Here is a 17,455-nt window from a genome sequence, read left to right as displayed (position 1 = left end):
TGTAAGAAATCTGCATTTGTACTCTGTACATCTATAAAAATAAAAATTAAAAAAACAAAAATAAAAAATCTTTTTCTGCCTTAAAAAACAAACTAACAAAAAATCCTTTAAATTTTCAAAAAGAAAAAAAAGGTAGAGAGTATACATTCCAAACTGTTAACATTGTTTCCTAAGGAGGCTGAGAGAAGGGAGAAATTATTTTTTCTTTCGGATACTTTGGTATTTGTTAACTTATTGTAGTGACTATATAATGGGTTTATAATTTAAACCCTATAATATAGAACATTGTTCTTCAATCAGAAAACCATTAGAGATGCAAGCCGAAGCCGAATATGTAGGGATGTGTGAAATAAATCTGTTCTCATTGACCTCACTTTTTAGAGAGAACAAATTTTATTTCTAAAAAAGAATTACCATAAATCTTTTTATTCTTCCTTAGCAAAAATTTAGGGCAGTAGTATAAGAAATAGTACAGTGAGTGAATTGCATGATTAATTATCATTTAATTTGTGTAGACAGTGTTTATTATAAGAATTCATAGGAGAGGGATCATAGCAGTATATAATTGAAATTATGAATACTAGAGTATAATTATTTCTCCTGTAGATTATTTTTTGTTCACCGTATAAACTGGAAACCATCATTCTCAGCAGACTGACATAAGAACAGAAAATCAAACACCGCATGTTCTCACTCTTAAGTGGGTGTAGAGCAATGAGAACACACGGACACAGGGAGGGGAATATCACACACCGCGGCCTGGGGGATGGGGGGCTAGGGGAGGAATAGCAGGGGGTGGGAGGATTGGGGAGGGATAGTATTAGGAGAAATACGTAATGTAGGTGACAGGGCGATGAATGCAGCAAACCACCACCATGACACACGTATACCTGTGTAACCTGCACGATCTGCACATGTGCCCCAGAACTTAAAGTATAATAAATAAAATTTTAAAAAGCTATCCTCAGAGCTTACCAACTTTAGCTTTGTTATGTACCTTATCATTTTTGGGTGCCAGAAGGAAGCCTTGAGCAAGTCATCCTCAAGCATTTTAAGGAAGTATATATTTACTCCTTACACAGCTTACATTTATTTGGACATGACCAGTGATCTTGTTCATGTAAGCATTAGCCATGCTACTAAGAAAGTAAGCCTTTGAAAAACAACAAGGATCAGAATAACAATTGACTGGTTAGCTGCCACTGTTTTGAAATTGGAAAAAATCTTATATCTAATGTCATATTCTTCACCCTTTTCTATGAATTGTTACATAGCTTATCTTGAAATTTGGGGAAGCTACAATAAAAACATTCTTATAAGTGTGGGTATGCGTTGTTAGCGGAGGAAGACTTGTGTGGACAGATTACGTTGCTTCTCAAGTTACGAGACCTATAATATAGCAATATGAATTTGGCTAAATTGCTTAACTTCTCTGGACTTTGCTTACATGTCAAGTGGAGTTAATAATATCCTAACAAACATAGAAATAATAGATTTAGCTGAATTTTAAAGCTTATGCAAATTCTTTACAAATAAAATAGTAATGTTGATGGGATTTCTAAAGCTTCTCTAGCATCAAGAAGCACAGAGCAATATTAAATAGTTAACAGTACATTAATAGGATTTCGAATATATCTTCACTAATATAATAACATATTTAGTAATAAAGTTTGTATAACTTTTTTTTAAAACTGAGGATATAGTATTAACATGCTACTTAGTGAAGATGATTGTGGAGGGCTAGGGTAATAGTTTGCTTTCTTTTAATCTGGTTTGATGTAAAGAGAGTATAGTGTCATCTTCTTATTTTTAAAAACCTTCTTTTTGGTTTAACTGGGTTAATGGATTTTGACCTATATGTTTGGAATAACTTTAAGGCAAATAAAATCTCTTAACTCCCTAGAAACTAATTTGTATCTCAGTACCATATTTTCTTTCAGTCAACAATTTATGGTCACTTTTATGAAAGTTTCTTATCCTTGGTAATCTTTTACATGCAAATAAAATCTGGAAATTTAGATAACTTATTTCTGTGTGATTTTCTTATGTATCTTCATAAATACTTAGTCCTGGTGTTCTTAGAAAAAAAAATTACAGCTTTTTGTAAATACAGAGCTTAGATTGTATAGTTATCATAAAAAGGCTTTTTGCTCACTGGGCTTCTACGTATTCTTGATACCTTATTTCTCCTTTTTTTTCCCCCAATATTTTCAGATGTTTTGGAATGTTATTAAGCCCAGGTCGAAACGTGAAGAACAGTGACATGCATTTACTGGATATGGTAATGATAATCTTAAGCACCTTAACCAAGTATAGATGATAGTTATTTTATATTTTACAAGTATTTTCTATTTACACATTTTTGTCATCTTGTCAAAATTATTTCTTGCAGCTGTGTGATAGTAATAATTAAATTTGGAAATGCGAACTTAGGATTACTTGTGAAAGAGGAATTTCGTATAATTTCCACCAAAACGTTCATATCCAAGTTGAAAGCCAGTAAAAGGATTGTGTTATGACCATGTCCATTTATTTTTTTGGCTTCTTAGATGTCTTTTCTTTGAGCCTGGAGTAACAAGTACATGATTATAACAAGCATCTCCAGAGTGAATATGGAGCCTTTCATTTATTTTAATGCACTGCTGTTAATTTGAGTATTGTGATGGGTACTTTTGTTTTCTTTAAAGCATTTCCCTTTCTGAATTTCTTCCTGATTACCTGTCCTTAGCAAAGTACATTTATTCTAGAAGTGATATTTATTTAAGGAATGTCCTTAAAGATTAATATATATTAATCTGTAGTCAATATTTAGTGTAAAAGTAGCAAGCTGTTTTAACTTTCAAATAGAAATGCCTTCTAATATTGCAGTTAATGAAAACATTTAATTTGTGATTTAGAAATGTTATAGGAAAATAATCATCTTAGAGTATGTATAAAGTTTCTTAGTGAACTGAGATTTTTATATTTAGTGATAATAAGCACTACATGCTTTCTTCTTTTCAGCTGTGTTTTGCAAATGTCAGGTTAAACATTACTAATTAGGCCACCTTCTTTTTGAGTAATTTCATGGTAATATCAATACTGCTTTTATAGCAGTACAGGAATGGTTCATTCAGGCTTTTGTGCACCTGTTTATGTGCTAAGTGTTAGTGAAGTGCTGAGGTTATGCATATGAGTAAAATATAGCTCTTACCATCAGTGGCTTCATGGTCTTGTGGAAAACAAAGCTTTTGAGTATCTGTAGGTACAACAAGCCACAGAATACAGAGGAAGTACTGCCTGAATTGCTATATATATATATATATATATATATATTTAACCACGTGTCAGTGATGAAAGTGGTTTTACCAAAGGCAAGCCATTAGCATTTTGGAGCCCTGAAAATTCCTTGAGAAAGTAGGTTAGGAGGATTGAGGTATTAAACATTTTTAAGATTCTAGGTCCTAATTAGTCATGGTCTTTCAGAGTTGCAAAGATTAAGATGAATTACTGCAGGGATTTGTCCATAAAACCTAAATTCGGATTATAGAATTATAGGACTGGTATAAACTTCTGAGGCTCTTTCACCATGTCTCTCTAATTTGCAGAAGAATCCTCCCCACCTTTGAGTTCATATCTAAATCAAAAGAGTTGTCAGCATTCATGCTCTTAGACAGAGAAGGGGCTTGCAACATGTAGTAGGGCAAATGGGAGGGTTTGTGTTTGCAATGGTTAACAGTTGTGATTTGTTATTACCCAGTGTTGTTAATCTTCATAGTGGACATTGACCCTCAGCTAGACTACTTTTAATGAAAAGAAACTCATCACCTTATGATAAAGTCTAAAGGACAGTTCTGGTTATTACGAAGTTATTTTTTTTTTTTTTTTTTTTTTTTTTTTTTTTTTTTGAGACGGAGTTTCGCTCTTGTTACCCAGGCTGGAGTGCAATGGCGCGATCTCGGCTCACCGCAACCTCCGCCTCCTGGGCTCAGGCAATTCTCCTGCCTCAGCCTCCTGAGTAGCTGGCATTACAGGCACGTGCCACCATGCCCAGCTAATTTTTTGTATCTTTAGTAGAGACGGGGTTTCACCATGTTGACCAGGATGGTCTCGATCTCTCGACCTCGTGATCCTCCCGCCTCAGCCTCCCAAAGTGCTGGGATTACAGGCTTGAGCCACCGCGCCCGGCTTACGAAGTTATTTTTTTATAATCACCTGAAATCATAGTTCTTGTAACTTTGTCTTAGTAGTTTTAATTCTGCCCTCTAGAACAAGATATTAATACTTTTACTCCCTCTATGACACCCCTAAATAGCATGTGAGCTTCATGAAAGGAAAGTCCTACTTATAAATGAAGATACATTTTTCAGTGAAACAACCAGATTACTTTTATATAACAATCACATGCTGAGTAAGGATATTTCTGTGAACAATGGACCCATACTTTGAGGGTAGTCCCGTAAGATTATAATGTATGTTTACTGTACCTTTTCTGTATATTTTTCTGTACCTTTATTGTGTACCTTAGGTATACAAATAGTTTGGTGTTACAATTGCTACAGTGTTCGGTACAGTAACATGCTGTACAAGTTTTTAGCCTTGGAGCAACAGGCTAGGTGCGTACCCCCTATACCATCTAGGTTTCTGTAAGTATGGTATTTTTGCACAAAGAAATCACTTAATAACACATACCTTAGAATGTATCCCTGTCATTAAGCAACAGGTGACTTTGTGTGTGTTTGTGTGTGTACACACAAAATTAGTTTTTTTTGGGAGAGTACAAGTAACAAGAGATTCCATTTTCTTCCTATAATGAGAATATTTTTGGTAAAGATACTTGTAGTATAGGAATGAGAAAATGAGATTTTATTTTTTATTTTTTTGAGACAGAGAATCTTTATTGCCCAGGCTGGAGTGCAATGGTGTGATCTTGGCTCACTGCAACCTCTGCCTCCTGGGTTCAAGCTATTATCTTGCCTCAGTCTCCCTAGTAGCTGGGATTACAGGTGTGTGCTACCAAGCCTGGCTAATTTTTTTATTTTTAGTAGAGATGGGGTTTTGTCATGTTGGCCAGGCTGGTCTCAAACTGCTGACCTCAGGTGATCCACCTGCCTCGGCCTCCCAAAGTGCTGGGATTACAGGAATGAGCCAAAAATGATAATTTTTGATCCACAGTCATTGATACCTGAGAAAAGCATAACAGCAAGGTACCAGGAAAAGCAGAAAACTCAGTAGAACCAGGTTTCTTGGAACTGGAACACAATTTAAAATTTTAAAGCCCTAGAGATTCCTCAGAAAGTTCATGGGTCTTTGTAATTAGCCATATATTAACACTAGACCAGTAGCTGTACCCACAGTTAAAAATAGATTTTATATTGTGATCTAGCATACTTGTACTGTACAAAAAAGCAAAAGTAAGAGTTTCATGAAACAGTTTTACATGTATGATGTTTTCTGCTATTTTGTCTTACACTTGCTCCCTCCCTCCTTTGCTGTTTCTCATAATCTGCCTTTGTTTTTTGTCTGCATGATTTATAATTTTAAAGGATTTTTTATGTTTGTTTTCTCCATTTCTCTTACCACTTAACAGTTTTCTAATACTCTGTTGTTCTTTATATATTTTTTCCCTACTTCATATTTGTTATCTTATAACTTTGTCTTATATGTGGCTTATCATGGCCTGACTTCTCACGAAAACCTTTTAGCTTCCACTGGTGACTGCCCACTTTCTTCGATATTTGTTGATTGAAAGAGATTCTGAGCACTATAAGCACAGCACAAGTTCTGATCTTGAAATGGATTGAATTTTTTTTGGGTCAGATGCCCATTCCTGTTCCAAATGGAGCCCTAATTAGGGAGTAGAGATGGAGGATAGTGGCCTGTGTACCTGTGTGTGTGTGTGTGTGTGTGTGTGTGTGTGTGTGTGTGTGTATGTAGAGGGGAGAAAGAGACCATTAACATATGAGTGTGTTGGGGCTGCTGAGTTGGTTTTGTGTGTGTGTGTGTGTGTATGTGTGTGCGCGTGCACGCAGAGGTGAGAGAGATGATTAATATATGAGTGTGTTGGGGCTGCTGAGTTGGTTTTGTGTGTGTGTGTGTGTACAGAGGGGAGAAAGAGATGATTAACATAGTGTGTTGGGGCTGCTGAGTTTTGTGTGTGTGTGTGTGTGTGTGTGTGTGTGTGTGTGTGTGTGTTTAGAGAGGGGAGAGAGACCATTAATTTATGTGTGTTGGGGCTGCTGAATTGGTTTTGTGTGTGTGTGTGTGTGTGTGTGTGTGTGTGTGCACGCACAGAGGGCAGAAAGAGGTGATTAACATGAGTGTGTTGGGGCTGCTGAGTTGTGTGTGTGTCTGTGTGTGTGTGTGTGTGTGTAGAGAGGAGAGAGAGACCATTAATTTATGAGTGTGTTGGGGCTGCTGCGTTCGTTTTGTTTACAAATGGCCTTGAGTGTATTTCATCTCTGCAGTGCATGGTCCCTGCACTCAAGCTACACAATCTGATCAGTGAAATATTATTAATACACTAGAAAAATATACAGTAATTACACAATGACTGACACAATTTTGTAGGGGGTTCATTTGTGAATGGGCAATAATGAAAAAAGAAAAGTTTTTCTTTGTTTTAGTCTGACCCTTTCAACAGTCTCTATTCATAATGTGAGGAAATTGCTACAAAAATTGAAATATTGTAGATACTGTTCATTTGCATATGGAAATACTTGTATGATGTGTGTTGTTCTTTCATAGGACAACCTCTACCCCTCCTCTCTCCACGCACATATACACAAGCTACAAGTAGCCTTGCTTTTGCTATGGGAGTTGCTGGCTTTTTTAGTGGGAGTCAAGACTGTCTTGGTAAAGTCTTAAAGAATGGAAGAGAGGGCCGGGCGCGGTGGCTCAAGCCTGTAATCCCAGCACTTTGGGAGGCCGAGGCGGGTGGATCACAAGGTCGAGAGATCGAGACCATCCTGGTCAACATGGTGAAACCCCGTCTCTACTAAAAATACAAAAAATTAGCTGGGCATGGTGGCGTGTGCCTGTAATCCCAGCTACTCAGGAGGCTGAGGCAGGAGAATTGCTTGAACCCAGGAGGCGGAGGTTGCAGTGAGCCGAGATGGCGCCATTGCACTCCAGCCTGGGTAACAAGAGCGAAACTCAGTCTCCAAAAAAAAAAAAAAAAAAAAAAGAATGGAAGAGAAGAGGAGGAAGGAGAGAAGGGAAGAAAGAGGGAGTAGGTGTAACAGTAGAGGGAGAGAGTTAATAAATTTTGGTGTTGCTTACAAACCAGAATTAGTCTCCTGATACTAACGTACGATTGTAAGAAAATATACAAATATCTGACATATAGAAAATAGTGTTAATTTTAAAGGTATTAATTGCTATAAAGTAAATTAATATTTTAAGAATTTATTAAAAATTAGAACATTAGAAGAAAAATATTAACTTTCCCTGCTGTGATTCGTATTAGGTCATTTTAACTGTCTTTAGCTAGTTCATTGTTTTAATAGAAACTATATACATCCTTACGTGTATATGAGATTTGGACAGCTGGCATCAAGATCAAGTTAAATATAACTTTGTAACAATATTATGTTTTTGTGATTCACCATGTAAGTGTATGCCACCTTTTATCCAAGGGTACATATCTTTAAATAGAAACTGTGCTTGAAGGAAGCTGTAGAAGAATTTAATATTTAAAGAAATGCTTTTGTAGGATGAAAAGAATTTACAATGAATATAAAGCTTTTGCTTGAATGTAAATCCAAATGTTAATAAATTGGATTGCTTAAAGTAGGTATAATTTAAAGTGGTGATTTTCTCGATGTGTCTTTTATCAGTAAATACTGTTTGAATTTTTATAGGAATCCATGGGAAAGAGCTATGATGGGAGAGCTTATGTTATCACTGGCATGTGGAACCCCAATGCACCAATATTTCTGGCACTTAATGAGGAAACCCCAAAAGGTGACTTTTCTTAAAAGTTCCCTTATTATTTGCTTTACATTTTATATTATGAACAATGTTGTTTTGACATTTTTTTTTTTAATTTGGAACTCATTTAAAGTGGACATATTCTTTTTATTGAGAGTTTGAGATTCATTTTTATACTTTATGCTTCTGTGGGGGAAATCACATTTAAAAAAATCCTCCCCAAAGATATATGAATTTTGCTATTGTTATTATTATTTTAAGAGACAGGGTCTCACTCTGTTGCTTAGGGTAGAGTACAGGCTCCCTATATACTATCTAGCTTACTGTAACCTCAAACTCTTGGGCTCAAGCAGTCCTCCCACCTCAGCCTCCTGAGTAGCTGTTAAATAGAACTTCAGGTGTGTGCCACCATGCATAGCTAATTTTTAAATTTTATTTTTGTAGCAATGGGTCATGCCTTGTTTCCCAGGCTAGTCTTGAACCTTTGGCCTCAACTGATCTTGCCTGCCAAGGCACTGGGATTACAGATGTGAGCCACTGCACTTGGCCTGAATTAATTTTATTAGATTATAGAGAAAGCATTTGGGCTTTGTTTTTCATAAACCAGTATAGAATTGTTTCATTTGGCGAGAGTAGTGATAGAGAAATATTAAAGAAAATGATGAAAAGGAAATATTTTGGAATTTTGAATATTTTAAAATTATTATTTTAACTATTTTTGTATTATAGTTTACTTAATAATTTTTCATTTATCAATTATTGGCTCCAGTCTTTTGGCCTTTGGGATGCTAGTAATATACAGTAAAGATTTCAATTGTAGCAAATAGTTTTTTCTTAGTTTTTTACTTTTTCATTTTATTTATCATATCTAATGTTGAACAGAATATAGGTTAGTTACATTTGTCATTTTTCCATTGTGTTTTCTTGTTCTTACTTTATCCAGATAGCTGTTAATTGCCTGTTTTTTTGCTCCTTCATCATCTACCATTAAACTACCCAATGAGTTATATTCCTATCCTAAATACTTTACCATCATTCAACCATTAATTTGTATTTAGAATATAATGGATCAGTTTGTTTTATCATTAATTTTATATTATTTAGTTTATACCCACAGTAGACTTTCGGTTAATGACAAGAAGCATTCATGAATACTGATAAGAAAATATAATATGTTAATAAAGAGCATTATAATGATAATTATTCTTTCATTTTCTGAAGAGAATATTCACCATTTATGTAAATCACATGCATTTGATCACTTATTAAGGTGTCTAAAAATGAGGGCTAAAAAGAAGAAAAGATTATATAAAATTTAACTTTTCATTTATTAACAGTAAATAATTTTTACACCCACAGTTTGTTATTTCTGGAGGCAGACATGCAAATACCTGTAACCTTCTTTCTTATACTTGTTCAGAAAGAAGCCACAAAAATGATAGAAATAAGCCAGTTGACAGTTTTGAAGAACAAAATACAAGAATTTTGCATATCGAATTATAAAAAGTTTTCATGTTTTTAATGTAACACCTAGTTTAATTTTATTTTGCAATAAAATATACATTTGGTCCACAAATAAAAGAAAATATACTATTATATAGTTTATTTTAATAAATATGGTTTATTAGTAATAAACTAAAATTTTAATAAATAAATTTAAAATAAATTTATAATTTATTACTAATAAACTAAGTAAAATTTTAATTTATTAGTTTATTACTAATAAACCATATTTATTAAACTATATAATAGTATATTATAATATTCGGATCCAAAGTATATGTTTTAAATTTAAAATTATTTCATATGCCACACAAAAATGTTACCCTGATCTTTAAAATTTCTAAATGATGTCCTTGAAATTACACATTATTCAGAGAATTTGGGCTCAAACAAAGTTTGATTTTAATGGAAGAAGTTGAGGCCCTGAGAGATGAAAAGTCTTGGATATTTCCACTGCACTAAGATTCAGCTGAATGTTACATTCTGTCTTGTGTTAATCTTACTTCTTTCTCTAAGGTTCTCCAGGTCAAGTACAATGTCTAACGAATTTTAGTTTTTCTTGAATTGGCAGATGTGTTTAGTAAGACTCTATTTAGTAAGAATGTGATAAAATTGTTACTAAATTTGATATTGATAGAGAAGTAGTTGATGAATCTAAATATTGTATAATATTAAAAAACGCTATGAGGGTTTCTTCTAATTATAGCCTTGGTTATTTGGATTTTCCTTTAACAGATAACTAAAATTTGTAGACAAATAGGTTTTAAAAATATTTATAAAAGAATGAGGAAATTACAAAATGGTATGAAATAACCAGGCAATTGGTTCAAAAACCTCAAGGAGGTCAAGTGCGGTGGCCACACTTATAACCCAGCACTTTGGGAGGCTGAGGTGGACGGGTCACCTGAGGTCAGGAGTTCAAGACCAGCCTGGACAACATGGTGAAACCCCGTCTCTAAAAATTAGCTGGGTGTGGTGGTGGGTGCCTATAATCCCAGTTCCTCTGGAGGCTGGGGCAGAAGAATTGTTTGAGCCCTGGAGGCATAAGTTGCAGTAAGCTGGGATTGCTCCATTGCACTCCAGCCTGGGCGACAGAGCAAGACTCCATCTCAAAACAAACAAAAACCAAAAAACAAAAACCTCAATGAATATCAAGCAGAGTAAATAAAATAAAATAAAATGAAATTCATGTTTCAACCCATCATAGTGAAACTGAAGAAACCTATAGACACTGGCCTAGAAGATTCTAGATTCTAATTAAAGGAAGGCTGTGGCCTAGTAAACATTTCAAATCATAACTAGAATATTGGCTGATAAAACATACTGTTGTCTAAAAGCACTCGTCAGGACTCAGATATATGTGTATATATACTCACACACATACATGAATATTTATATGTATATTCATATATATATGAAAACTACACAGGACTATTTCTTTGAAACTTTAATTTTTCCTAAGGGTAAATATGTATTATAACAATGAGGGTACTGAAAAATCTCTGGAGACTTTTCTTGAAGCATACAGCATGGAAGTATTTATATCAGTAACTTTTTTTGTTGTTATTTTTTTGAGACTGAGTCTGACTCTCGTTGCCCAGGCTGGAGTGCAGTGGTGCAGTCACGGCTCACTACACTGTCAACTTCCTGAGCTCAGGTGATTCTCCCACCTCAGCCTCCTAAGTAGCTGGGACTACAGGCATGCACCAATATGCCAAGCTAATTTTTTGTATTTTTAATAGAGTTGGGGTTTCGCCATGTTGCCCAGGCTGGTCTCTAACTCTTGGATTCAAGTAATCTGCCTGCTTTGGCCTCCCAAAGTTTTTTACAGTTGTGAGCCATCGTTCCCAGCTTTCAATCACATTTTATGTATACAAGTTTAACACAGAGAAGGCGAGTGTCTCTTTTGATAGTTCTTAGTTCTTCCCATGCAACTCATTAAACAAACCTGGTAATTTCTATTATCTTTTTTATAAGATGAAGTAACCGATCTCTGTGATTTTCTAGAGGTTCTTTGGGAAGTCAGATCGTTTTAGAGTAAAAGATATCCTTTACTGTTGTATTTTATTTATTTTTATATTAAAAATCTAATTTGGGGAATGGAAAAAGAAAAATTGTCAGGCAATTTATTAATGTACACTTAGGATCATTAGTTTCTAAGAAACATGCTTAGAATACTTGCATACTTATTTAATCATAATGTCAATAGAACATTTAAATATAAACATAGAAGTTACTATAATTGTAAAGAATGTTAATTCTTTCATAAGTGAGGAAACTTTGTTTAAAGTAATCAAGGCATAATAAAACTGGCATAAAATCCTGAAAATTTCTACTACAGATAAACGAGTATACATGACTGTGGCCGTGGATATGGTAGTTACAGAGGTGGTAGAGCCTGTTCGCTTTCTCCTGGAGACAGTAGTCCGTGTGTACCCTGCAAATGAGCGATTTTGGTATTTCAGCAGAAAGACTTTCACAGAGACTTTCTTCATGAGATTGAAACAGGTAGGACTTTTTTGTTCTCTTCATATGGTAACATACATTTTTCTTCCCACACCTGTTCCTTAATGCCAAGATAATTCCTGAAGTTGCAAAGCAATACAATTCCTCAAAGAAATCAAATGATATTTGAAGTCAACCAATAGAGTGTTTGAAAAATTCACATGTAGGTAATATAAGCTAAAAAAACCCCAGCTAGTTTAATAATTATATACTTTTCCCCTAGAAACCTGTAATGTCATAAACCTTCTTAACAGAAATATTGATTCTGCATATAAAATAATCTTTTGCCTTTTACATACAATTACTTAAAACCAAAAAGGCAATGCACAGAAATATCATAGGCTTATAAAATTTTAATGAAAAAGTTGCCAAGAAAGACCTAATTTCTATTGTTATTTCTGCCTGTAATATTTGACAGCTTTATATGAACATCTTGTTAGACTTAGTGAGGTTATAAAATTATTTTAATATTAAATGAACAAAGTTATGGTTTCTGTGATATCCTTAAATTAGCCAGTGTTAGTAAAGTATGTAATTTTTTGTATTATAGTGAAGGAAGCAGATAACAATGAAAAATAACTTGAATTCTAATAGTGTCAGTTTTTAAAAATCAGGATAAAAATGTTCTATTAGAATAATGAAAATCTTTTATATGCTGTTTTTGTTAGTACTTAAATTCTTCCAAGTTTTAAAATGCTTGCTGCTTCATATACGATAATATGGGAACTGCTGTGTGATAAAAGCAGGCATCAGCATAGGGAACAAATATAGAAGCCTCTTACTCATTTTTATATTAAAAAACTTGCCATGGCTCATTTTGTCTTCATATATTATATACTTGGAAATTATTGTGGTTTTAAAAAAATCTTTCATAAAATTATTATGGCTGTTATTTGACTCACCTTTTACTACTGTGTGAACTGCTTTTATAGCATATGCTAATGAAGGTTATATGAGCAATATTCAAACTACAGTTTCCTGAGCATCTTTCAATATTTTATTATGAGAGTTTTTCCCTCTCTTCCTTCCTCCCCACCCTTCTGTCCTTCCTTTTTAAAAAATAGCTTACTTGTTATGATTATCCAATAATTCTTCATTTTGACCCAAAGAATTATTCATAGTTGCATAATCATGAATAAAGGAGCTGTATAGAAAGTGAGTTGTCATTCTTCTAATGATGATAAATTATTATAACGTAAATTGTACCTGATAGAGATATGAGAAAAAGTTAGGTTTTTCCCAGTTCTAGTACTTTTATCTGTGTGTCTGTCTCTCTCTATATATGTCTATATCTATATTTATATCTATCTATCTATATATCATTAATTCCTAAGATCATTAGTTCGTTTGTATTTATAATTACTTGCAATAATTACAGGAATTTTAAGAATTACTTTAACTTCTCTCTCTCTCTCTCTCTCTATATATATATATACATATATATATATATATATATAAAATTAGTTCCTAAGATTATTAGTTCATTTATATATATATGAATATATATTAGTTCATTTACATATATTATTAGTTCATTAAATAAATATATGTGCATATATATGGAGAGAGAGAGAGAGAGAGAGAGAGAGAGAGAGAGAGAAAAGTTAAAGTAATTGTTAAAATTCATGCAAGTAATTATTGCAAGATCTGAGACTACAACTCCTTACCTTAATCCGGACTATGCTGCTGTAAGGCCAGACTAGCTTCTTTCTGCAGCTCCAAAGAGTGAGTTGGTTTGGGGTGGTTGATGGTAATCTAGAGATGTTGGTCTAGACTATAGAACGTTGGTATAAAGAAGGAATTAGGTGAGCACCTAATGCAATTCTAAGTTACCTTTGAAAATATGGGTCTAGGCCATTACTACTTTAAAGAAATAAAGAGAGAATGCATTTATTTCAGTTTTAAGTGATTTAGACACCTAGAACTTTTCTTTCATTCTGAGAGTATTGGACTTACTGAATGAAACCAGAACTTGCCCTGTACCCAAACAGGTTTAGATCAGACTCCTGGGGGCAGCACCAAAGTAGATGAGATGCCCTGTTCCCAAACTATTTTTTCTTGGCAGCTTTCTTCTCTCAAATATAGCAGGACTTTACTTGTGAGCATTGGGGGTATAGGAAGTTCTGTTTTGTTCCTGTTTAGTGTCCACTCAGGGCCAAATGGCATTTCATTTTCATTCATTTTCCAATTACTGGGAGCAAAAAGAGCACTTAACGAGAGGATGGAAACAAAAGCTGGGAAAGTAAACTGGAGAAAGTCGTTTGACCCGAGATCTAACAGGAATAGACATTAATTAGGTATAAGTGGGAAAAAGGCAAGTATAAATGCCTAGAGAACTAAAAAGACTGGGAAGCAAAATAATTGATGATGAGAGGAAACTAGGACCCTGATCATGTGAAACGTTGGACTTCACATTCAGAGTTCTTTTCTAAATCAACTTTATTGAGGTAGTTAGCATACAGTTAAATGCACCCATTTAATAGTACATTTTGATGAGTTTTGACAGGTTTATACACATGAATAATCACCATTTATTTGATGTATTGTTTTCCTAATTAGTTTAGTTGTCCATGTTTTCTTGTAGTTCACTGATTTTTAAGCGGATTATTCTAAATACATTGTTAGTTTCATATCTTCATTTGTTTTGGGTCAGTTATTATAGCTTTATTAGTTTCCATTAGTGGTGTCATGTTTCCCTGATGCTTTGTGATCTGCATAGCATTGTATTAGTGTCTGCACAATTTAGGAAGTGATCACCTCTTCCAGCCTTTACATGTTCATTTTGGCCAAGGAAGGACCTTTATTAGTCTGCTAAGCTGGGCTTCTGGATAGGCCAGCTGGTACCATATGCAGGCAAGTGAGGCTTGGGTCTCTGATCTGGTAGGGCTGCTGCCATTACTCTAAGGTTAGGTGGAACTCTATGGTTGGGCAGGCCCACTCACTGGTATCTGAGGTCAAGTAGGACTGTTGGCTGGGCTTTGTAATTGCCTCTGGTTAGGTGGGGCTACAGGTTGTGCCCCACAGTTGGGCAGGGTTGCTGGCTGGGCTTCACAGCTGGATGGTGTTACAGTCAGGTGGGGCTACTGGTTGGACTCCCTACTTGGTTGGGGCTGGAGGCTGTGCCTCACTATTTGATGTAGTTATTGGCTAGGCTCCCTGGTTGGGTGGGACTGCAGGTTATACTTAGGGCTGCTGGCTTGGTTCCCTGTCTGGGCATGGTTGCCCGCTGTGCTCTGCAGCTGAACTGGATAGCTGACTGGGAAACCCAGCCACACAGTACTTCTAACTATACTCCCTGGCCAGACTGGGTGCCAGGATTGCTCTGCAGGTGGGAGGAGCTGCTGCCTGGACTCCTTGTCAGGTGAAGCTGTCAGCAGGATGTGGTACCATTGCCAAGATACATGTACTTGTTGCATGTGTCTTGTCCTGACAATTTCTCAGTATTCTATAGGAGAAGAAACAGAATTTGGCCTTTTGGGAAGCATCCTGGAATATTGGGGAAGCTAGATGTTCACCTTATGCTATTTTTTGTCTGCTGGCAAAACCATAGACTCAGCACATCTCTCTTGGCATGAGACTGTGCTGGCCTGGGGTATTGGCAACATGATCACATTGAAATTGTTCCACTTGTACTTCCAATACAACTCTTCTTAAGTTTTGTGCTTCTGGAATTGTTGCAAAGATGTTCTTATATGTGGATAGTTGCTAGTTGGTATTTCTGTGATGGGTACTAGAGCTTGGGACCTCCTATTCTGCCATTTTGCTGATGTGATTCCCAAGAACACACATGTTTTTGATATTACTATAAGTTGCATTCTTCAAATTTTAATTTTTATTTTTAGAATATATAAAGACTATTGATTTTTGTATATTAGCCATATTTCCTGCAACCTTGCTAAAATTAACTTGTTTTTGAAGTTTTTCTAGATTTTTTTTTTGGAGACAAGGTATTAGTCTGTTGCCCAGGGTAGAGTACAGTGTCATACACATAGCTCACTACAGCCTTGACCTGTTGGGCTCAAGCAGTCCTTCCACTTCAACCTCCCAAGTAGCTGGGACTACAGGCATATGCCACCACACCTGGCTAAGTTTTAATTTTTTTGTAGAGATGAGGTCTTGCTGTGTTACCCAGGCTGGTCTTAAACTCCTGGATTCAAGCAAGCTTCCCACTGCAGCCTTTTAAAGTGCTGGAATTATAGGCATACGACACTGTACCCAGCTCTTTTCTAGATTCTTAATGCTTTCTCTATATATGATCATGTTGTTTGTCAGTAAAAGTAGTTTCCAATCTGAATGCCTATACATTCTTTTTCTTGTGCTTTGTTTTTTTCCCCCTGTGAACTGTGTTGGAACTTTATCAAATGTTTTTCTGCATCTATTGGGTTTTTTCCCCATTTTTTTCTTATCCATATATTGAAATACATTTTTAAAAAAATATTAAGCCAACCTTGTATTCCTTAGGATAAGTCTCCTTTGGTCATGATGATTTTCTTTTTATGTATCACTCTATATTTATATATTTTTAAAAATAATTTTTATGTCTATTTATCAGACATACTCATTTATAGTTTTCTTACAATGTCTTTGTTGAATTTTAATATTCATCTTGTCTTGTGTCCCCAAAAAAATGAGTTGGAAATTGTTTTTTTCTATATTTGCTGGGAGAATTTTTATAAGATTTGTATTATTTCTTCCTTAGTTGTTGAATAGAGTTCACCAATGAAACCATCTGGTCCTGTAGTTTACTTTGTGGGAAGCTTTTTAAATTATGAATATGCTTTCTTTAATAGATAGTGGATTTATTCCATTTATTTATTTATTTATTTATTTGAGACGGAGCCTTGTTCTGTTGCCCAGGCTGGAATGCAGTGGCATGATCTTGGCTCACTGCAACCTCCGCCTCCCAGGTTCAAGTGATTCTTCTGCCTTATCCTCCTGAGTAGGTGGGACTACAGGCATGGCCAACATGCCAGGATAATTTTTGTACTTTTAGGAGAGGTGGGGTTTCACCATATTGGTCAGGCTGGTCTTGAGCTCCTGAGCTCGTGATCCCCCCGCCTCAGCCTTCCAAAGTGCTGGGCTTATAGGCATGAGCTGCTGCATCTGGCCATCCATTTATTGTTATTTAAATTTCTTGAAATGGTGATTCGTCTTTCAAGGAATTTTTCAATTTTATCTAGTCTATTGCTCAAAATATTGCCTTATTTGTTATCTATAGGATTTGTAGGATCTTCTTTTATTCCTGGCATTGGTTAATTTATTTGTTTTCTCCCTTTGTTTTAATCAGTCTAGGTAGAAGTCCACAACTTACTGACTTTTTCCCCTCAAAGAGCCAGATTTGATATTCTTATTTTTTTTTCTTTTCTCTTCTGTTTATTGTTGTTCCATTATTTTTCCAGCTTTAGTTTCACTTGTATTTCTTTTTGTAGCTTCATGTAAAGATTAGATGGTTTATTATTATTATTGTTATTAGAGACAGGTGTTGCTCTGTCACCAAGACAGGAGTGCAGTGGCACGACCATAGCTCACTGTAGTG

At 35.1% G+C, this 17,455-nt stretch overlaps 1 protein-coding gene across 9 annotated transcripts in view; it reads left to right on the top strand.

Annotated features, from left to right (window-relative positions):
• Nucleotides 1–17,455, top strand: part of RABGAP1L (RAB GTPase activating protein 1 like) — a 709,048-nt gene that overhangs the window by 96,221 nt on the left and 595,372 nt on the right. For 8 of the 9 annotated variants that reach the window (XM_074390018.1, XM_010336102.3, XM_074390015.1 and 5 more), the window contains 3 exons: nt 2,215–2,281; nt 7,842–7,944; nt 11,756–11,922. In XM_074390018.1, coding sequence (XP_074246119.1) covers nt 2,215–2,281; nt 7,842–7,944; nt 11,756–11,922 — 337 coding nt within the window. The remainder of the gene's footprint in view (nt 1–2,214; nt 2,282–7,841; nt 7,945–11,755; nt 11,923–17,455) is intronic. The other variant, XM_074390020.1, reaches the window with a different exon arrangement.

The sequence above is a fragment of the Saimiri boliviensis genome, chromosome 19 (genome assembly GCF_048565385.1).
Source record: "Saimiri boliviensis isolate mSaiBol1 chromosome 19, mSaiBol1.pri, whole genome shotgun sequence".
NCBI classification, from domain to species: Eukaryota; Metazoa; Chordata; class Mammalia; order Primates; family Cebidae; genus Saimiri; species Saimiri boliviensis.
This window is presented reverse-complemented; position numbering and strand designations above follow the sequence as displayed.